The 23,889-nt window shown below is 31.7% G+C and overlaps 1 protein-coding gene across 1 annotated transcript; it reads right to left on the reverse strand.

Annotated features, from left to right (window-relative positions):
* Positions 1-2,086: 2,086 nt before the first annotated feature.
* Positions 2,087-8,023, reverse strand: LOC127700692 (uncharacterized). The gene is made up of 4 exons (XM_052204290.1): positions 7,907-8,023; positions 5,991-6,380; positions 5,437-5,784; positions 2,087-4,562 (listed from the first exon to the last, which is right to left on the reverse strand). The coding sequence occupies exons 1-4, from the start codon at positions 7,953-7,955 to the stop codon at positions 4,264-4,266; spliced, it is 1,086 nt and encodes a 361-aa protein (XP_052060250.1). The 5' UTR covers positions 7,956-8,023; the 3' UTR covers positions 2,087-4,263.
* Positions 8,024-23,889: the final 15,866 nt, after the last annotated feature.

The following is a 23,889-nucleotide window of genomic DNA, read 5'->3' on the forward strand; positions in this document are numbered from 1 at the left end:
AGCAGTTGCTATACCTATAATTGCACGTTGAAATACAAGCTTTGGATCAAAGAAATATAAAGATAAGAATATGTGGTATGATTGCCAATGAGACAACTATTTACCAGAGACTAACTGACGCAGATGTAAGCAACCATAGTCACCGTACGGTATTACTGTATGTATGTTTTCTGTGTATGTTATAATTTACGACCATTCAAAGGTTTCACAAAGCACAGTAGATACATCCTTAATAGACACATGTATCAATAAAGATAAGAAAAATCCTCGCGTAAACTGTTATTTGAAATGGGATAAAAGAAGCCTCTCGTTCGTTTTGCTGTATCGAGCTCCCCTGAAGGATAGTAGTCATGTTTTCGATCCATTATGGAATCAAGCAGACGACTTAAAAACTCTCTTATCTGTTGTTTCTTTCACTACTCCTTCGCCAACAGCGCAGAAGTTAGAAGTTGGCCTAGAATGGTTGACTTGGAGTCGGAATAATGTGTTCTTATAATGCAAAATATCGTCCCGATGATTGTACGTTTATGAACAAACACGCTTTAATACCAGCTAAGTTTGTCAATCTGTTCTAAATAAAACAGAGACGAAAGATATCATAGTAAAAGGAGACTCCAAACTCGTTAGTCGACAACGCCATGACCAAAAAATACGAAAAACGACGGAAAGTTAAACTACAGTCCACAAAACAACACATAAAAAACTAAAGACTGAGCAACACGATCCCCACCAAAAATCGGGGGTGATCTCAGATACACTGAAAGGTAAGCGAAACAAATCTATTCATTCTCGTTACATATCAAACTAATTGCCATGCATATGGTTAATGGATTGTTCTGTGGACTTTAAACATCCACTCTTCTGCTGACACGAAAATACCGATATGTTAACCACGTTCAACGAATACGGCTTTCTATCGATGCAATTTCAACATTTCTGTGCAATATTGGAAATAGGAACAGTGCATTCGAAATGATTGAAAACGGCAAAAATTAAGAAAAGTGAAATGTCAAAGAGCTGTTTATTACCAAATAAGAAACATGAAAATAAAGTTACACTTTTTTCATTTAGACTCCAAGCGTGGTAAAATTATTTTTATTATCAAATTAATCCCTTATTAAAGTTACACCAGACAAACGACATTGACAAATCAAACAGTTTTTTCTTCTTTTCGTTCTCCTGCAGCGACCGCGTGCTCGCCTCGATCCTCGACTGGGATAAACCAAAGACTTGAAAATTCATATCTGCCAAGCATGCGGCAATTTGGGGGGGGGGAAGACCATAGACTAGTTCGGCTCGGAGTAAAAAATGTGTCCGAGTAGGGTGACATGTCTTTTTGCGAAATGTCACCTTGTAAACTAGCTCGTTAAAAATTCCGGCTTCACCTTTCGGCCTAGTATACAGCAGAGTTTATATTCATTCCAAATCAACATCAATTCGCCTTGATATGGAATTCCTGTGATATGTCCCACTGGACATTTAACGCTTATCTTACTCACCAGCGACGAAAGGGAGGTCCTTAAACTCTGTGTGCTTTTTATGTGAGAAATAATCTCCATCCTAAGATACTCAACATTCGATTTGTAAAATTGTACTTTTATTTCTCGCACTGTATGCAGCATTTACATGCATGGATTGGAATACGCATGATCAAATCTGAAATGGTATTAACATTATATACAAGCCTCAGTTTGAATTACTGAAGTAGTTTTTAGAATTAAAATGTTATTGAAATTAACGTTTAAAAACTCTAATTTCATCCAATCGTACAATAGAATATTGTACGGTATATTGCAATAGTTTAATACCAAACCTCTAATATATCATATTTTATATCTTTTGCAGATACTATTCTTGGCTACAACGATTGTCTTATTCAAAAACAAAAGCCACAAAAAGCGAAAAATCAGACCAGGAAGCAGTGACATAGCATGGGCAAGCTAAGTTTAATGGGCAGTCATTCATATTTATCGCTACTGACTGAACCAGCTTCGTCAATGTAGCTAGGTCATAGAAAGCCCCTCACCCAAATGCCAAAAGATAATACATTTGTACATTACAGACCATGAAGCTTGAATAGTCTGTCTGCTCTATGGTCGGGTTGTTGTCTCTTTGACACATTCCCCATTTCCATTCTCAATTTTATATAGACCATTAGAGAGTGATTTTTAATATTTGATCAGACTTCTACTATTTATGTATGTTAAGTAACTGCAAAAAAGAATGATTAAATAACTTACTGACATTCGGCGGATTTTAAACTTAGCAATGGCAGCAATGTTTTTTTTTATATAAAGGCCAGGATATTGTAAATGTCTTCATTATAAAAAGGATGATAATAAACGGATATGCAAATTGGTACACGCAAGCTATATAAATGTAATTAAAATATTTTTTTTGTTTTTTCCTTGCTTAAAAAAACTTATTGATAGAATATCATACTAATGTTTTAGAAATAATACGCCTAATATTTGTGTCCCAATTATCAGTATATATAATCATGCCATTACTATCTTTTTTCGAAATGATCCGGCCTAATTAATGCAGCATTTGTAAATCTTATAATTGATTAAGAACATAAAATGGATGACAAAATACAGATCTATTTTACAATTGTCTTTAATATACATATATACGCCCGCATTCACCCCGCCTCGTTCTGTATGTATCTGTCAGGAGCCTGTAATTCAGTGGTTGTTGTATATCATATATATTTGTGTATCGTTTGTTGTTTTGTATATAAATCAGGCCGTTTGGGTTTTCGTTTGAATTGTTTTACATATCGTCATGTCACGTGGCCTTTTATAGCAGACTATATGGTATGGCTTTTGCTCATGAGGTCGTAACCGTGACCTATAGTTGTCTAAATCTACGTCATTTGGTCTCTTTTGGATAGTTCTCGCACTGGCAACCTTACCACATCTTCTTACTTTTATATTCGGATAAATATATATAATGCTCGTTGTGATGCTTGTTAAGAAATCCATTTTATATCTATGATATATGATACTTACCAGTAAAATATCTACATAAAATCTGTATCCTTTGTTTAGTTAGTTACTGCCAGTCTGTTTTTTTCTTAAAATCATGTTCGCGTTGTGTTTGATGTAACCGTTTTACACATTCTATACAATTTCATTGTTAAACATTTTAAATACAGCGCCCAAAAGAATTTACATTTGGAACTTCTCATTTTGACACAAATAACCGTAATTATAATACAATTACGTTCTACAGTTTTAGTTTGGTATAAACCAATTGAACAAAGTCAGCCGATATCACAAATGCACATAACATATGAATGAATTAATGAATAAATGAATGAATGGATAAATTAATGAATGAATGAATTCAACGAACGAATAAATGAAAAGTAACGATTCACTAAGTATTTATATTTTTACTGATAAGTTTTCATTTTGAATTTGTCAATGTGTTCTGTCTATTATCACCGATAATACCCTGATAATACTAACTTGCAATAAAATAGTATGTTACAATACAAGTTACAAATTAGTATATATATGCGATAAGTACATTCATCCAATTGGTTTAAACATTTTAAGAAGATGCTCATCGTATGATTGAATCCTGTCAAACGAGTTGACATGTTGTCTTACATAACATGCAGAACAGTTCATAGATATCTAAATTTTGAAAGATCTAGTAGTCTATTATCTAAGTATATTTGTAATTTTATGTGTTTTTTTTTTATAGTGAGTATCAGGAGTTGGAGTCTGAATTTCAGTGTTTATCGTTGTTTATCATATTTGATTTTTCGTTTATTTGAAACCAGAGACCAAATGACATAGAAATTAACAACTATAGGTCCCCGTCCGGCCTTCAACAATGAGATAAACCCGTACCGCATAAAAAGCTATAAACCCCGACCTTTTATAGGTTATTTTACTGTATTGGGATTTGATCATTGTTGAAGGCCTTATGGTGTCCTATAATTGCTTATATGAACGTCATTTGGTCTCTGGTTGATAGTAACTGTTGTCTCATTGGCAATCTTTCCACACCTTCATATTTTTATATTCTTTAGTAGGAGTGACAGTAAATTATTATTGAATTTGAAAGTTGTGTTCATTGCATATTACTGCCATTGCCACACTCTTTAATTACCATCTTTACTGTTATACTTTCTGAAAACATAAACATTCGCTTGGTGACTAGATATCAAAACAAAGATAACTGCAGCTTTGTATTCCAAAATGTGTTAGTATATGCTGATTTTTAAAGTGCCTCATTTGTGGTTGTTTATGATTGTAGAATCTTACCTATTTTAACCTCTATTGAGCTATTTGAGCTAAATGTTTTCCCATTGAAACTGTTTTGTGCCACACAAAGATAGACGTCTGATTCCCCAACAGTAGCATTTGTAACGGTTAGCTGGGATCCAGTTCCTATGACTGTGTATTGCTGGGACATTTTGTACCATCTATAGTCTTCATTTCTAACAGCTGGGTTACCATCTGATGTACAGGTCAACGTGATGCTTCCTGGGTCGTAAGTGTCGTTTAATTTTGACTTTGCTGCTGTAACATTCCTCACGCTGTCTGTGTAATATATAAATGTTAATTAATTGAAAGTTAGCTGTTTTGTGATTGTTGAACTTGTAGTGACCTATTGACAGCTCGTCTAATTTCATTTTGATTGACTGATAAATATGACTCAAAACAAATGATGTTTTTTCCTTACAAAAATAGTTAAACTGACAAACCTATTTTGAGAATGTGTTATCACTGGGAGCAACTTCTTTATTTGACTGTAACTTTGATTGTTTTCAGTACCTCGCTTTTGGTAACCATTTGATCATCAGTCCAAACAAAAGTTGAGGTTTTCAAATCTTGTCAAAATTAAAAACAATTACTATGATTGGTTAACAAAGGAAATTTGATGTGTCTATTGGCTCGTCCGACAATGCATAATCGATCATCTCATTGGGGACATATACGGACATTGTGGTGGTTAACGTAAATAAGTTTTTTTTAAGGATACAGTGTAAATTCTAGACTTTAACATTCAAGGCCGTGTGCTCCACATAGTTTCACATAGTATATAATGATAAGCTGTCCGCTTATAGTAAATGTTGTACAACTAGTGTTTCTGTCCTTTTATCCCGTTCCCTGACTACAAATAAAGAATCTGTCATTGATTTCTTTCTAAAAAAACATGTGGAAATCATGGAATTAATTATCATTGAAGTGTATAAAACAATTTGGATGTTTAAGATAAAATATTGGTCCTTTCAATTCGATTGGTTGTTACGACTTTTCGACTCTCTACACTACACTCCCACACAATCTTTCAAATAATTATTTATAAAATAATATAGTATGTATTTTAGCTAATTTTCCCCCTCAAACACTATCACACTAAACTTAAATGATGCCATATTAAGCAGCTTTTAAATTAGGATAAAAAACTTACAATAAACATTTATGTTAGTTGTTTGTTTATATAAATGTCCCTGTGGCACAGCTTGATAAACCACTTGACACCTCACTACTGCGTTGTTGTCCAGACTTTCCATCTGAAGTGTGAGTTGACTGGTACCATTAAATGTGCAGGTTCCTGGCATTTGAAGTCCTGTTGAAGTTTTGTTTTCATACAGCGATTCTTGTATTATCATACCATTGGCGTTACGTCTATATAGAATCCATCTAAATTTACCCTGCGGTTTCCCTACATTTCCAGTACAGGTGAAGACAACTGTATTACCTTCTTCTACCACTGAGGGTATATAGCTTGGTACACTATCTGGTTCTGCTGGACTACCTTTAAATAAATAAGTACCATTTAATCGGAATCCATGTTTATTGCTTATAAACATTTTATATAGCATTATGAACTAAATCAAAAATATCCTTTTCAATGACAAGAATAAGTCCAGTACATCTATAATTTGGCTTTTCAATTAAAATAATTGCTTGTCTGTACTTTATAATTGTTTTCAACTTTAATCATATAAATTATTTTAGTACCTTCTACTACAATGGCTGTTGGGGCTGATTCTTTGGTCTGTGTACCCATGTCACTGTCATAAGTAACTCTACATTTGTACTTGGTCTCATCTATACATTCAGTTTGATTGAATATCAGTACAGCGACATTAGAAGATTGCTTGGGATTATTCATTGTAACTCTTCCATTTAGGTAATTCCCGTCATATCGAAGTGTGCCATCTTTTCTTCTATTTTCTGGATAAAATGCGACTATTGTTCTAAACTGACTGTTCAATTCAGCGGATATGTCGATAGAAAATATATCATCCCGGGACTCTAGGTTGTATGAACATCTTAATTCCAGATGACTGGGTCCAAGAACAGCTTGTCCAACAGTATATATCTGAAGATTTGTTAAGCTTTCTACCCCTGTGTAAGTAAAAAAAAAATATTAGATTTAATAATCAAATTTTATTCAATAGTTTTGTTGTATGAAATAAACATTGTTGTAGGGTATGAATGATTCGTTCATTGTTGAAAACCCTTCATCAACTGTCAAGATGAAGAACAGGAATAAAAGCCCTGTTCATTGATAATTTTCTATGTTTTCTATGTTTTCTATGTATTGTGTGCGATTTTGTCCCATGTACATTTACTTCATATCGTTTCATTTTCTATTCACGATTCTTCATTCCAGTACATATAGTATTGAAGCAACGTAGGCATGTGATTTTAACGTTACCATTTGACACTGTACCAAACATCGTGTCCCTCTTACCATAAAAGTCTGCATGACTCACTGCTACGCAATTACAGAAGTTCTCAATATCACAACTAACTTGTGTACTTCGAGGTTTATTATGGTGCAATTCTGAACATGTGACGAAAATATTAATGTCTAAAAATGGCTCATAACTGAAAGAGTTTTTAACTTTTTGAATATTTATTCTAAAATTGTCTAAGGAGGACATTCTTACCACAGTCAACTTTTTGTCGGAAGAAAAATTGAGTTTTATCTTTCAGAAACAAAATAAATCAAATTTGAGAATAGATATATATGCAGTTTGTGGTGCCATTCGATGCAAAATACATGTATATTAAAAAAAAGTTGCAATATCATTTCAAGATTGTTTCCATTTTAGTTTCATTGATGTAATATGATTTTTTTTTTTAAATATTGTTTTAAGTATAAAACTTTTAAAGCTGCTATGTACGAAATCCAATAAATTGCCCCCCCCCCTTTATGATAGAAACAAAAAGAGACCTGTGAAAACTGGCCATTCCTCTTAAAATAACTTAGTTTTAATAATGTATAACGTATTGAACTGTGATACCCCGCAATAGTATTTTGTTGTCTAGAAGTTGATGAGCAGTTTATATACAAATGCATCCCACAGTATAGCATGCTCACATATAGCTTGATTCCAAATTTCATAAAGCGGTGATTTGTAGTTAATGATAAAAATGTGACAAAAATTTCATACATGGCCAATTTGTTTTAGAATATTTTTAAGTATTCAATAAACAGGAAATTGATAAGCGACACAATACAGGGGGAGGATTAAGTTCTTTAAAAAAATGTTGAACCACGTCATTGATTAATGTGCCGGTCTTAAGTAAGGAACCTAGTCAGTTGTTGCCTTCTGTCATATCTTATTGTTTTTGTCTTTTGTATTATTCGGAGAATTGGTGATGATATCACATGTTTGATGGTGGCTGTTAAATTAAATTGTTCGAATAAAATCTTTTTTAGATTCCGGACGATTGAGAGCTTGGCTTATTGTTAAGACAGTTGTCTATTGTTGATAACTGTATGTTACCATCAAGATCTATTTTTGTTATTTGTGCAGTTGGGTTGCGGTCTCATTGATGTGTATTCCACATATCCTTTTATTTATTATATATAAAGGTTTTAATTTACAAAAAAAGCAAAATACGCTTTATGTCTGACTTACCTTTCAAACAAATAAATACCAAATAGGACAAATATAAAATTCGCTTCATTTAGAAGCTAATTCACAAACAGGAAGATATTTAAAGTCTACCTGTGTGGCAATTTCATTATCATGCCTTACGAAAACCAAATTTTTATCTCACCGTTGTATAAATATACATTGTGTGTACGATATTTTTCAAAATTTGTTATCAATACCAAACGCACTTTGGTAACTAACTAACAAAAAAAGAATGTAGAAAAGGAAATATTGCTTTATTGAATGATAAAATAGTAGAAAACATGTACTCTGGGACTTAAACATACTTATCTATTGGTCCCATATGCATGTATCGTTTGATATGTTTGTCCCTCTAAACGTAGCATCATGGTACATAACCATGAAATTTATCAAAAATTTATATTATTCTATGATTGTATTGTTTCCTTTCTATGATCGTATTGTAAGCTTTCTATGATTATTTTTACCTTTCTATGATTGTATTGTTACCCTTATATGATTGTGTTGTTACCATTCTATGATTGTATTGTTTCCTTTCTATGATTGTATTGTTACCTTTCTGTAGTTGTATTGTTATCTTTCTATGATTGTATTGGTACCTTTCTATGATTGTATTGGTACCTTCTGTGATTGTAGTGTTGCCTTTCTATGATTGTATTGTTACCTTTCTATGATTGTTTTCTTAACTTTCTATGAGTATATGGTAACCTTTCTATGATTGTATTATTACCCCTTTATGATTGTATTGTTACCCTTATATGATTGTATTGTTACCATTCTATGATTATATTGTTACCTTTCTATGATTGTATTGTTTCCTTTCTATGATTGTATTGTTACCTTTATATTGTTACCTTTCTATGATTGTATTGTTTCCTTTCTATGATTGTTTTGTTACCTTTCTATGAGTATATGGTAACCTTTCTATGATTGTATTGTTTCCTTTCTATGATTGTTTTGTTACCTTTGTATGATTGTATTGTTTCCTTAGAATGATTGTATTGTTTCCTTTCTAGGATTGCATTGTTACCTTTCTATGATTGTTTTGTTACCTTTCTATGATTGTATTGTTTCCTTTGTATGATTGTGTTGTTTCCTTTCTATGATTGTATTGTTTCCTTTCTATGATTGTTTTGTTACCTTTCTATGATTGTATTGTTACCTTTCTATGATTGTGTTGTTTCCTTTCTATGATTGTATTGTTACCTTTCTGTAGTTGTATTGTTATCTTTCTATGATTGTATTGTTACCTTTCTATGATTGTATTGTTACCTTTCTGTAGTTGTATTGTTATCTTTCTATGATTGTTTTGTTTCCTTTCTATGATTGTATTGTTTCCTTTCTGTAGTTGTATTGTTATCTTTCTATGATTGTTTTGTTTCCTTTCTATGATTGTATTGTTTCCTTTCTATGATTGTATTGTTACCTTTCTATGATTGTATTGTTACCTTTCTGTAGTTGTATTGTTATCTTTCTATGATTGTATTGTTTCCTTTCTATGATTGTATTGTTACCTTTCTGTGGTTGTATTGTTATCCTTCTATGATTGTATTGTTATCTTTCTATGATTGTTTTTTTTTTCCTTTTTATGATTGTATCGTTACCTTTCTGTGGTTGTATTGTTATCTTTCTATGATTGTATTGTTATCTTTCTATGATTTTTTTTTCCTTTCTATGATTGTATTGTTTCCTTTCTTTGATTGTATTGTTACCTTTCTGTAGTTGTATTGTTATCTTTCTATGATTGTTTTGTTGCCTTTCTATGATTGTATTGTTACCTTTATATTGTTACCTTTCTATGATTGTATTGTTTCCTTTCTATGATTGTATTGTTACCTTTCTTTGATCGTATTGTTACCTTTCTATGATTGTATTGTTACCTTTCTATGAGTATATTGCTATCTTTCTATGATTGTATTGTTTCCTTTTTATGATTGTTTTGTTACCTTTCTATGATTGTATTTTTACCTTTGTATGAGTATATAGTAACCTTTCTATGATTGTATTGTTACCTTTCTATGATTGCATTTTTACCTTCATGTGATTGTAATGTTACCTTTCTATGATTATTTTGTTACCTGTCTATGATTGTATGTTACCTTTCTATGATTGTATTGTTACCTTTCTGGGATTGTTTTGTATTGTTTCAATGATGATTGTATTGTTACCTTTTAATGATTTTATTTTTACCTCTCTATGATTGTGTTGTTACCTTTCTTTGATTGTATTGTTACCATTCTATGAGTATATGGTAACCTTTTTATGATTGTTTTGTTACCTTTCTATAATTGTATTTTTACCTTTGTATGGGTATATGATAACCTTTCTATGATTGTATTGTTACCTTTCTATGATTGTATTGTTACCTTTCTGTGATTGTATTGTTACCTTTCTACGATTGTATTGTTTCCTTTTTATGATTGTATTGTTACCTTTCTATGATTGTATTGTTACCTTTCTTGGATTGTTTTGAAACCATTCAATGATGAATGTATTGTTACCTTTAAATGATTTTATTTTTTCCTCTCTATGATTGTGTTGTTACCTTTCTATGATTGTATTGTTTCCTTTCTATGATTGTTTTGGTACCTTTCTATGATTGTAGTGTTACCTTTCAATAATCATTGTATTGTTACCTTTCTATGATTGTTTTGTAACCTTTCAACAATCATTGTATTGTTACCTTTCTATGAATGTATTGTAACCCTTTTATGATTGTATTGTTACCTTTTTGTGATTGTATTGTTACCTTTCTATGATTATATTGTTACCTTTCTATGATTAAATTGTATCTTTCTATGACTGTATTGTTACCTTTCAATGATCATTGTTGTGTAACCTTTCTATGATTGTTTTGGTACCTTTCTATGATTGTAGTGTTACCTTTCAATAATCATTGCATTGTTTCCTTTCTATGATTGTTTTGTTACCTTTCAACAATCATTGTATTGTTACCTTTCTATGAATGTATTGTAACCCTTTTATGATTGTATTGTTACATTCTATGATTGTATTGTTACCTTTCTGTGATTGTAGTGTTACCTTTCTATGATTGTATTGTTTCTTTCTATGATTGTTTTGTTACCTTTCTATGAGTATATAGTAACCTTTCTATGATCGTATTGTTTCCTTTCTAGGATTGTATTGGTACCTTTCTATGATCGTATTGTTATTTTTCTATGATTGTTTTGTTACCTTTCTATGATTGTTTTGTTACCTTTGTATGAGTATACGGTAACCTTTCTATGATTGTATTGTTACCTTTCTATGATTGTATTGTTTCCTTTCTATGATTGTATTGTTACCTTTCTGTGGTTGTATTGTTATCTTTCTATGATTGTATTGTTATCTTTCTATGATTGTTTTGTTTCCTTTTTATGATTGTTTTGTTGCTTTTCTATGATTGCATTGTTACCTTTATATTGTTACCTTTCTATGATTGTATTGTTTCCTTTCTATGATTGCATTGTTACTTTTATATTGTTACCTTCCTATGATTGTATTGTTTCCTTTCTATGATTGTATTGTTACCTTTCTATGATTGTATGGTAACCTTTCTATGATTGTATTGTTACCTTTCTGTGGTTGTATTGTTATCTTTCTATGATTGTTTTGTTACCTTTCTATGATTGTTTTGTTACCTTTGTATGATTCTATTGTTTCCTTTGTATGATTGTGTTGTTTCCTTTTTATGATTGTATTGTTTCCTTTCTATGATTGTATTGTTATACTTCTGTAGTTGTATTGTTATCTTTCTACGATTGTTTTGTTTCCTTTCTATGATTGTATTGTTTCCTTTCTATAATTGTATTGTTACTTTTCTGTGGTTGTATTGTTATCTTTCTATGATGGTTTTTTTTTCTTTTTATCATTGTTTTGTTGCCTTTCTATGATTGTATTGTTACCTTTATATTGTTACCTTTCTATGATTGTATTGTTTCGTTTTTATGATTGTTTTGTTACCTTTCTATGATTGTATTTTTACCTTTATATGAGTATATAGTAACCTTTATATGATTGTATTGTTACTTTTCTATGATTTTAGTTTTACCTTTATGTGATTGTATTGTTACCTTTCTATGATTATATTGTTACCTTCCTGGGATTGTTTAGTAACCATTCAATGGTGATTGTATTGTTACCTTTTAATGATTTTATTTTTACCTCTCTATGATTGTGTTGTTACCTTTCTTTCATTGTATTGTTACCTTTCTATGAGTATATGGTAACCTTTTGATGATTGTTTTGTTACCTTTCTATGATTTCATTTTTACCTTTGTATGGGTATATGGTAACCTTTCTATGATTGTATTGTTACCTTTCTATGATTGTATTGTTACCTTTCTGTGATTGTATTGTTACCTTTCTATGATTGTATTGTTTCCTTTTTATGATTGTATTGTTACCTTTCTATGATTGTAGTGTTACCTTTCTGGGATTGTTTTGTAACCATTCAATGATGACTGTATTGTTACCTTTAAATGATTTTATTTTTACCTCTCTATGATTGTGTTGCTACCTTTCTATGATTGTATTGTTTCTTTTCTATGATTGTTTTGGTATCTTTCTATGATTGTAGTGTTACCTTTCAATAATCATTGTATTGTTACCTTTCTATGATTGTTTTGTTACCTTTCAACACTCATTGTATTGTTACCTTTCTATGAATGTATTGTAACCCTTTTATGATTGTATTGTTACCTTTATGTGATTGTATTGTTACCTTTCTATGATTATATTGTTACCTTTCTATGATTGTATTGTTACCTTTCTATGATTATATTGTATCTTTCTATGACTATATTGTTACCTTTCAATGAGCATTGTATTGTTACCTTTCTATGATTGTATTGTAACCTTTTTATTATCGTATTTTTACCTTTATGTGATTGTATTGTTACCATTTTATGATTGTAGTGTTTCCTTTTTCTGATTGTATTGTTACCTTTCTCTGATTGTACTTTTACCTTTCTTTGATTGCATGGTTACCGTTCTCTGATTGTATTGTAACCTTTCTATGATTGTATGGTTACCTTTCTATGATTGTATTGTTACCTGTCTATGATTGTCTTGTTACCTTTCGATGACTGTATTGTATTGTTGCCATTTTATGATTGTACTTTTACGTTTCTCTGATTGTATGGTTACCTTTCTATGATTGTATTGTAACATTTCAATGATTATTGTATTGTTAAATGTATCGTTGTTTTAGATGAGACTCATTATACCTCGACACAGGATCTTGAAAAAACTATTAACCTGGTTTATATTCAATATTCCATTCGTCTTTGTCTGCTCCACAACGCAGGTCTGTGAATAGGGAAATATCGATGTCTGTCTATCCGAAGCGCAATCAGTCTGAAAATACTAGTTCTCGTCTGATTTTAATGATATAATTAAACGTTTACATAGTAAATATCTTATTGTTCCACTCTACGTTGAGATTACTATAACACATATTTATAGTTTTGGTAGTCTCAGCTCTATGCTACCTTTGTATTTATCGTGCTAAATTAAGAGATTCCCTATATGTTCTCAGTGAAAATAGTACGTTTTCTACAAAAAGGGGAATAGTAGATACAAATTTAATTGATTCAGCCGGTCACAAAAATATTACTTGGAAAAGAACCGCACTGATCTCAACAACAAAATCATCGAAGATAATATACTAACTATTTGATCGACAACATGTTTGTCTACTTTAGCAGATTGACATCTGATTAAACAGTTGGTATTCCAATGGACCTTATTGTGAATTCCTGCTGTCCCTTTTGTTTCTGTATTCAAAAGAAGTCATATTCAAACAAAATCTATGATTGTTCAACGTTCTTGTATACTAATGACCCTGCTTTCAATTTTTCCATTTCTCAGTTGTAACAAACCATGGCGATTACATATCTCAATTGATATGTTACATGTTTGCATGGTACTATATATATATACAGACTTCATTAACAGGATGGATGGATGAATGGATGGATTGATGTTTAATATCCAGTGGCAAATATAACATGCAATCCTACACGCCAAGTCAGATTTTTTTAATGTGTTAGTTCATAAGGTAAAGGTTAGCCAGGAGGAATTGTCACCCTAACCAGACACATTATTTTGACTTTCAGAAGACAAGTCTTTGCTCTTACTCCTTAATGCCACATGCTTAGCAGCAAATACAAATTGTCAAGTCTCTAGTTTACCCTACCAAGAAAACGACCCATGACCTCCTGTACACAAGGCAAGCACACTGAGGCCATTTTCATCAACAGATTTATTACTAACACTAATCGGTTGACAAATACAATGAGTCTATTGAATTTATTTTTTCGATCAATTTTAATCGTAAGATTTTTTGTGAAAAGAGCCGCAGAATCATTGTGTAATCTGAAAAGTTGTTGTCGTTCTCTCTATATTTTTTCTACTAAGAATAATTTGTTGATGTGAGAACTGGTTGTTTTTATACAGGTTTGTTAGTCTCTGATGGATTTAGAGCTTGCATATCATATAGTTATAAAGGGACATAACTGAAGAACGGTAAAAGTGATGCTACCCAAATTTGAACTTGATCTGAGTTTTGTGGTAATAAGCTTTGTGTGTAAGTCTCATAGCATTTGGTTGAGGCTAACTTAAGTAGAGAACATAAACTAACTAGAGGCTCTCAAGAGCCTGTGTCGCTCACCTGTATTTACTGATGATTTGGAAATCATGTAAAATAAGGTTAAAATCATAATTAATAGTATTAGATATTAGATATTATAATGATATCTAAGATAACAAAAAAATGATCGTTGGAAGGCGGGGTCATCGGACAAAATTTTAAACTAGATACCCTAATAATGATTATGGCCAAGTATGGTTAAATTTGTCTAAGTAGTTTCAGAGAAGAAGATTTTTGTAAAAGATTACAAAAATTTACCAAAAATTGTTAAAAATTGACTATTAAGGGCAATAACTCCTAAAGGGGTCGACTGACAATTTTGGTCATGATAACTTATTTGTAGATCTTACTTTGCTGAACATTATTGCTGTTTACAGTTTATCTCTATCTATAATAATATTCAAGATAATAACCAAAAACTGCAAAATTTCCTTAAAATTACCAATTCAGGGGCAGCAACCCAACAACAGGTTGTCAGATTTGTCTGAAAATTTCAGGGCAGATAGATCTTGACCTGATAATCAGTTTTACCCTATGTCAGATTTACTCTAAATGCTTTGGTTTCAAAAATATAAGCCAAAATCTACATTTTACCCCTATGTTCTATTTTTAGCCATGGCGGCCATCTTGGTTAGTTGGCGGGGTCATCGGACACATTTTTTAAACTAGATACCCTAATGATGATTGTAGCAAAGTTTGGTTAAATTTGGCCCAGTGGTTTCAGAGGAGAAGATTTTTGTAAAAAGCTAACGACGACGGACGACGGACGCCAAGTGATGAGAAAAGCTCACTTGGCCCTTTGGGCCAGGTGAGCTTAAAACTGCAAAATTTTTGTAAAATTACTATCTCAGGGGCAGCAACCCAACAACGGGTTGTCGGATTCGTCTGAAAATTTCAGGGCAGATAAATCTAAATCTGATGAACATTTTTGCCACCTGTCAGATTTGCTCTAAATGCTTTAGTTTCAGAGATAATAACACAAAAACTGCATTTTACCCCTATGTTCTATTTTTAACCAAGTCGGCCATGATGGTTGGAAGGCGGGGTCATCCGACAAATTTTTTAAACTAAATATCCTAATAATGATTATTGCCAAGTATGGTTAAATTTGTCTCAGTAGTTTCAGATAAGAAGATTTTTGTAAAAGATTACAAAAATTTACAAAAAATTGTTAAAAATTGACTATTAAGGGCAATCACTGCTAATGGGGTTGACTGACAATTTTGGTCATGACAACTTATTTGTAGATCTTATTTTGCTTAACATTATTGCTGTTTACAGTTTATCTCTATCTATAATAATATTCAAGATAATAACTAAAATCTGCAAAATTACCTTAAAATTACCAATTCAGGGGCAGCAACCCAACAACAGGTTGTCAGATTTGTCTAAAAATTTCAGGGCAGATAGATCTTGACTTGATAATCAGTTTTACCCTATGTCAGATTTACTCTAAATGCTTTGGTTTCAGAGATATAAGCCAAAATCTACATTTTACCCCTATGTTCTATTTTTAGCCATGTTCTATTTTTCTATTTCAGGCCAGTTGAGCTAAAAATTCAGCAATTTTTCTATTTGTAAACACACATATCTTTAGAACGGTTGTGTATAAGTTTTATAACATTTGGTTGAGACAAACTAAAGTTAGAGAACGGAAACGAAAAATTCAGCAGTTTTTATGTTTATAAAGGGACATAACTCAAGAATGGTAAAAGTGTTGCTACCAAATTTCGTACTTAATATGTACTATGTAGTAATAAGCATTGTGTATAAGTTTCATAACATTTGGTTGAGGCTAACTAATGTTAGAAAACGGAAACAAAAAATTTGTACTTGATCTTAGTTTTGTGGTAATGAATATTGTGAATAGGTTTCATAATGTTTGGTTGGGGCAAACTAAGTTACAGAATGGAAACTAAAAATTTTGCAATCTTTCAATTTATACAGGGGCATAACTCAATAATGATTAAAGTGACACTACCCAATTTCAACTTGATCTGTGTTTTATCAGTGGAAGTCAAAATTAAACATTGCATTGTATAAAGCATTGATTGTAGTTGATTCAACTATAATCATGGACAAAGGAAGATAACTCCAATTTTAATAAAATGCTCCGCTGGGGCGCAGCTTGATACGACCGCAGAGGTCGAACCCTGAACAGTTGGGGCAAGTATGGACACAACATTCAAGCTTGATACAGCTCTGAATTTGGATTGTGTTTAAATATTTGACACAGCATAGGTTTCTGACACAGAATGAATGTGGTCTAAAAACTTAAAAAAATTTAATTTACCTATTCAAATCATATCATTAATATTTGCTTTTATATATAAATCAGAAATAACCAATTTAAAATGGAAAATTTTAAAGAAAAAAGGAAAAAAAGGAAAAAAAAATCCCCCCCCCGCCCCCCAATTTTTTGAACCCCCTTATGATTCATCACCCCAAAACTCAATAACAGCCTTCCCTTTGTGGTATGGTACCTTGCAGTACAATTTCAGAGAGATCCATACACTTGAACACAAGTTATTGTCTGGAAACTAGAAAAATGCTTGTTTTTTGGCCCCTTTTTGGCCCCAAATTCCTAAACGTTTAGGGCAATTACCCCATAAACTCAAACCCAGCTTTCCCTTTGTGATATGGAACCTTGTAGTACAATTTCATAAAGATCTGTACGCTTACACACAAGTTGTTGTCCTGAAACTAGAAAAATGCTTGTTTTTTTACCCTTTTTGGCCCCTAATTCCTAAAATTTTGAGGCAATTACCCCCAAAATCAATCCCAGCCTTCCCTTAGTGGTATGGTACCTTGCAGTACAATTTCAGAGAGATCCATACACTTGAACACAAGTTATTGTCTGGAAACTAGAAAAATGCTTATTTTTGGCCCCTTTTTCCTAAATGTTTTGGGCAATTACCCCCAAACTCAATTCCAGCTTTCCCTTTGTGATATGGAACCTTGTAGTACAATTTCAGAAAGATCCATACACTTCCACACAAGTTATTGTCATGAAACTAGAAAAATGCTTGTTTTTTGCCCCTTTTTTTGCCACTAACTCCTAAAATTTTGAGGCAATTACCCCCAAAATCAATCCCAGCATTCCCTTTGTGATATGGAACCTTGTGGTACAATGTCAGAGAGATCCATAAACTAACACACAAGTTATGTCTGGAAGTTACAAAAATGCTTATTTTTGGCCCCTTTTTGGCCTCTAATATCTTAACTGTTGGTACCATAACCCCCAAAATCAATCCCAACCTTCCTTTTGTGGTATTTCATAGAGATCCATTCACTTAAACTAAAGTTAGAGTGCATAAACCAATGTGTCTTCGGACGACGACGACGCCAACATCATACCAATATACGACCGCAAAATTTGTTTGCGGTTGTATAAAAATTACTTGATATTTAGTAGAAAAAAAAATTTTGCAATTTTTCCATTTCTAAAGGGGCATAACTCTAGAATGGTTAAAGTGATGCCACCAAAATTCAAACCTGATCTGTGTTTTGTGGTAATAAGCATTGTGTATAAGTTTCATAACATTTGGTTGAGGCAAACTAAAGTAAGAGAACGGAAACGAAAAATTCAGCAATTTTTCCATTTGTAAAGGGTCATAACGCTAGAACGGTAAAAGTGACACCACCAAAATTCAAAATTGATCTGATTTTGTGGTAATAAGCATTGTGTATAAGTTTCATAACATTTGATTGAGGCAAACTCAAGTTAGAGAACGGAAACGATAAATTCAGCAATTTTCCATTTGTAATGGGCATAACTCTAGAACGGTAAAAGTGATGCCACCAAAATTCAAACTTGATCTGTGTTTCGTGGTAATAAGCATTGTGTATAAGTTTCATAACATTTGGTCGAGGCAAACTAAAGTTAGAGAACGGAAACCAATTTTGGGACGTACGTACGTACAGACGGACAAGGGTAAAACTTAATGCCCCCTCCGCTACGGCGGGGGCATAAAAAAAAACACACCTAGATAGATTTATCAATTAACGGTATAAAACAGTACTGTATTGTTAGTTGAATCATTTGTTACCAATATTTCCCATGATATAATATGTATTCTGTCAAATGGAAAATTTTTTGTTACAGTTTTTTCCCTCATTAATTTCCATTTAAGATAAAACCAATAAAATATACCTTTGTGTAAATGTGATCTTTACAAAAGATCAGGATCAGGAAAAAGAAAAAATGAAAATTAGTCCTTGCAAACCGGTGTTACAGTATTAGAGCAAAATGTATATATGGATTACTCTTTCCTCTGTAAAAGTAGCTTGTAATTTTTTATTAGATCCTATCCTATAATCTATTCAATAATTTTCATTCAATCATACAGATCAAGAATATACTAAACAATTCCTTTAAAATATGAATCATATTTTATGAAAAATATAAAAAGCAAACTAAAAAGTGGTAACCATGGTAACAGATTAACTGACACTAATACAATGTAAATGTTTTATTGTTTTATGTCTGATAACCATAATAAGTTGACAATTTACATGTAATGTGCATGATGTGTCATGTGTTAACAATTGGCTTTTAGGGCAGATCCAGAAAAATATTATAAAGGAGTCTTCAAAGGCCTTTTTTTCCAGAAGCCCCACCATCCATAAAAAAAGTATATTCTAGAAGCAAACACCCTCAACATTTATATACATGTGCCTTCAAAGTCCCGACCATAACTTTTACCGGAACAGCCCCAACCTTGCTTAAAATGACTGATGACCACAAATATTATACATAATATATTTCAATTTTTTCTTACAAACAAACATAAATGAGACAGTGAAAACAATATATATATCCATCAAGTACATAATGTATACAGTATTAAAATGATTAAAATAAATAAAGTTCAGTACTAGAGGAAAGATTTGTGTGATTATAAGTAGGGGTTCTGTCTCATTTGTATCTATATTTCATCAATAATGTCAGAAGTCCATTACTAGAAAATAGTAATGGACTTTTAATAACACCAGACATTAGCAACAACTTTAAGACTGAAAAAAATCTATACACAGAAAATTCTGAACATTAAAATAACAAACTTGTTATCAAGATTTAAATCTATTTTGAGGGTAACTTACTTGTGGAATAATCGAGGTATTCATATCTCTGTACAACAATGTAGAACAAAAAAGAAGATCCCTTACTTATTATGATCACATTAAATTATAAGCATGCACATAAAAGCTTTTACTGCTTTGGAAAAGCATAATTATCTAAATAGCTTTTCCTATTTGTCAAAATACAAATTTTTAATAACTTAATAAATCTTTAGAGGCCATTGCATAATGTTTCTATATTTTTTTCGCATTCATTTTTATTTCCTTTTGGACCCAATGAGAAAAAAAAACAGTCATTTCTTTTCTGTATGATAACATGTTCTTTCTCTTTATTTCTACAAAATATTCAACCAGGTAATTTTGGTGATATTCTGCTGATTAAAATAAAAGAATTTACATGAATTTCATTGGGAAAATCATTGAAACTGATATTAGCATGAGGCAGATGTCAATATTGCTCGACACATAACTGTTACAATATCTGTTGCAGTTTATATCTGAAAATAATCTCTTATATATTGTGAATGATTCTTCAATGGAATAAAAGACTGTGATTCCCTATGGTATGCCTCTGGGTATAATGAATGACATAGCATCAGCTGAATCTCCCCATGAAACACGATTTAACTGGAATATTACGATCCATACTGTTATTATAGCTGTCCATATCACAGTTCCTATCATTGATCTTATCACATCTGTAAAAATATCAAACATTTAATTGTAATTCATGTATTGATGCATGGTCCGTATAGCTTGTACCCCCTCAGTCTATCTGGAATGTGTCAGTTATTACTAATTTTTCATTGTTTGTACATCTATTTTTTTTAAGGGTCCAATGTTGGTGGCTTGCATGGTCAGCTGTAATGCCCAGTATTTTTGTTATCATTGTTGTTTTTGTTTTACTCAATGGTAGTGGTTCAAACAAAACATCAAAGTTACTGAAAATGATAAGTTTACACAAAACTGTAACTTGGTTAAGACTCTTATAATAACAACACTTTAGGGATTTCTGCAGTAAAATGAGTAATTTAATGAGATCAATATGTTTAGTTATTATCAGTAATCATGGTGATAAAAACAATACAGAAAATCGTGCTTTTAAAAGTACAAAAGTATCTTTACTCTATTCTTTTTTTGTCATTATTTGTATGCTCTCAACCAATGTTGTGCATCAACCAATATTGTGTATCAACCAATGTTGTGTATAAAAGAAAACAATGTTTGAAATTTTACAGCTTAATTTCTGTAAAAACAGTACTGGTAAATAATTGCTTTGACTAAAACCATAGATTCTGAATTATACATCATAGTATAGTCACTTTCAATGTTGATAGAGTGCATATGTTCTTACATGATCTGATTTGTTTCTGTTCAGTGTACTCCTCCTTTAAGAAAGCCTCCTTGAAGAACCATATAGAGTTTATAAACCACAGAAATGGAAGGCATGCAAATCCACCTGTAAACAGAAAAGAAGTTTAAAATCAATTATAAATGGAAAAGTGTACTGAAATCCAAATGAGGCATGCGAGGCTGTACATGTAATTAAGTGTAAACAGTTACATTTTCACAAGACAATTTAAGCTCATAATTGCAAATACAGAGCAGGTCTTTATTGCTAAAATATCCCTTAATAAATATTGAATGTGTCCATGGGACACAGATGATGACCCTGCTTGCATATAATGTTATAAAGGGACATAACTCAAGAACGGTAAAAGTGATGCTAACCAAATTTGTACCTGATCTGAGTTTTGTGATAATAAGCATTGTGTATAAGTTTAATAACATTTGGTTGAGGCAAACTTAAGTAAGAGAACGGAAACCAAAAATTCAGCAATTTTTCCATTTGTCAAGGGGAATAACTCTAGAACGGTAACAGTGACACCACCAAAATTCAAACTTGATCTGTGTTTTGTGGTAATAAGCATTGTGTATAAGTTTCATAACATTTGGTTGAGGCAATCTAAAGTTAGAGAACGGAAACGCAAAATTCAGCAATTTTTCCATTTCTGAAGGGCATAACTCTAGAACGGTACAAGTGACGCCACCAAAATTCAAATTTGATCTGTGTTTTGTGGTAATAAGCATTGTGTATAGGTTTCATAACATTTGGTTGAGGCAAACTAAATTTAGAGAACGGAAATGAAAAATTCAGCAATTTTTCCATTTGTAAAGGGGCATAACTCTTTAAGGGTAAAAGTGATTCCACCAAAATTAAAACTTGATCTCTGTTTTGTGGTAATAAGCATTGTGTATAAGTTTCATAACATTTTTGATGCAAACTAAAGTTAGAGAAGGAAACCAATTTTGAAATGTACGCACGGACAAGGGTAAAACTTAATGCCCCCTCCGCTAAGGCAGGGGCATAACTAAATGCTGTAAAAGATTATTCCAATGAGAAATATATGCAATCAAATTTTTGAAAATGAGGCTGTCAAAAGTAAAACTGAACATGATTTCAATACATCCCACATATGATTCCTTAACAACCCATGCAAATATTTGCATGTGTGTGTATTTAAATGACTAAGGCTTCAACATGTTCAAGGTCAGACCATTTCAGCCACAAGTATTAAGACTAAGCTATATGTAAGTTTATGGGTGAAATTTGCTTAATGATGAATATGATTTTACAGTTGATTACATATATTACAAATAAATTTAATAATTTACTTTTCTACCTTTGTGATGAATGGTATATATGAAGTTAGAAAAAAAGCTTATTCTCTTGTTAAATAAATAGTCTAGAGGCCCTAAGAGTCTAACACAGTTAGATGAAGCAGATGAGACAGTGAACAATTTTGAGTCACTGAAGTAGACTCAACATGCTCAAAGGGAGCTAATGTGAAATTAATTAAGGGATATAACTAGAAATAGGCCGAGTTAAATCCAGTATTGTGAATCCTGTTGATCTGATCATACATTGTATCTGTGCAAATCTATCCAAATAATGTTTAACTTTTTCTCTTTTGTAAAGCATGAAATGATGTTTTCATGAAGCCCTTTGATGTTACTCATTTTTTATTTCTGTATTTCTCTTTCTATTTACCTTTGTTGAATAAAACTATTCTCTACCAAAAGCTATAGTTATTTTTTTTAATTCCAGCTTTTGAAGGAAACACACAAAGCTATATATCAGTTCCAACTTGACCGATGAAAGATAAAAGGTGTAAAACAGTAGACTAAGTAATTGGATATATGCTCTGGTAATGTCAGCCAACTTAAAATAAACATTTTACATTAAACATTTTTAAATTCATACCTAAGTAATACTTTCTGCAGAGATCTAACTTATTTTCATTGGTCACTTTTCTCAAGTCCATGTTCCTGAAAAAAAAAAAATTCTATTTTAAATTAGGAGTACTGTGTTATTTTTTACATTTACATATATTCAGTGTTCTCCCCAGGATTTTTTGATAGCGCTGTGGTAAGTGCGTGAAACTAGATTGATCCACCTTATTCGTTTGCAACGTGATGTAACATTTGTACTATCATGTGATGCATGTTGGTTATATAGTATTAATTAGACAAAAACCTGGGTTTTTTTTATACATGTATGCATTTACAGAAAAGGAAATAAGTAACATTTACATTGTATTTAGCATTGAAAATTAAAATGCCAAATAATTGTGAAGTATGCTGATTTGATAACCAACCTCATCCCCCCCCCCCCCCCCCCTGTTTATTTAATAATTAGTATTTTATTTTCTGACACATATATAACATGTATAAAGGAAAACTTTTAATAACAACGATGTTTTTTCTAACTTTTATTTTAAAAGGATAGCATACATCATTCAAATTTCAATCAGTATGATGATCAGCATGTACAATGGGTAAACTATTATATATGGTACATGTAAAAATTAAAGTATTAGATACTATGTAACATGATGTAATTTACATATTGCACTTCAAACTTCATATTCATTATCCACAAATGTAGGAAAATTAAGAATAAAATGCTCCGCAGGGCGCAGCTTGATACGACCGCAGAGGTCGAACCCTGAACAGTTGGGGCAAGTATGGACACAACATTCAAGCTTGATACAGCTCTGAATTTGGATTGTGATTAAATATTTGACACAGCATAGGTTTCTGACACAGAATGAATGTGGTCTAAGAACTTAAAAATTTTAAATTGGACATTCACCTATTATGGTCCAATATCCAAAATCTAAATACATGGTTAGATTCAGCATATCAAAGAACCCCATATATTCAATTTTTGTTGAAATCAAACAAA

The sequence above is a fragment of the Mytilus californianus genome, unplaced genomic scaffold (genome assembly GCF_021869535.1).
Source record: "Mytilus californianus isolate M0D057914Y unplaced genomic scaffold, xbMytCali1.0.p SCAF_5, whole genome shotgun sequence".
Classification (NCBI taxonomy): domain Eukaryota; kingdom Metazoa; phylum Mollusca; class Bivalvia; order Mytilida; family Mytilidae; genus Mytilus; species Mytilus californianus.

What these genes read in the sequence shown, in the direction of transcription:
- LOC127700692 (XM_052204290.1), bottom strand. Translation starts at nt 7,955, where the DNA reads ATGAAGCGAATTTTATATTTGTCCTATTTGGTATTTATTTGTTTGAAA. An exon ending in GGTATTTATTTGTTTGAAAG is followed by an intron (nt 6,381 to 7,906) that starts GTAAGTCAGACA and finishes TTACTTACACAG; the next exon opens with GGGTAGAAAGCTTAACAAAT. An exon ending in AACAGCCATTGTAGTAGAAG is followed by an intron (nt 5,785 to 5,990) that starts GTACTAAAATAA and finishes ATTTATTTAAAG; the next exon opens with GTAGTCCAGCAGAACCAGAT.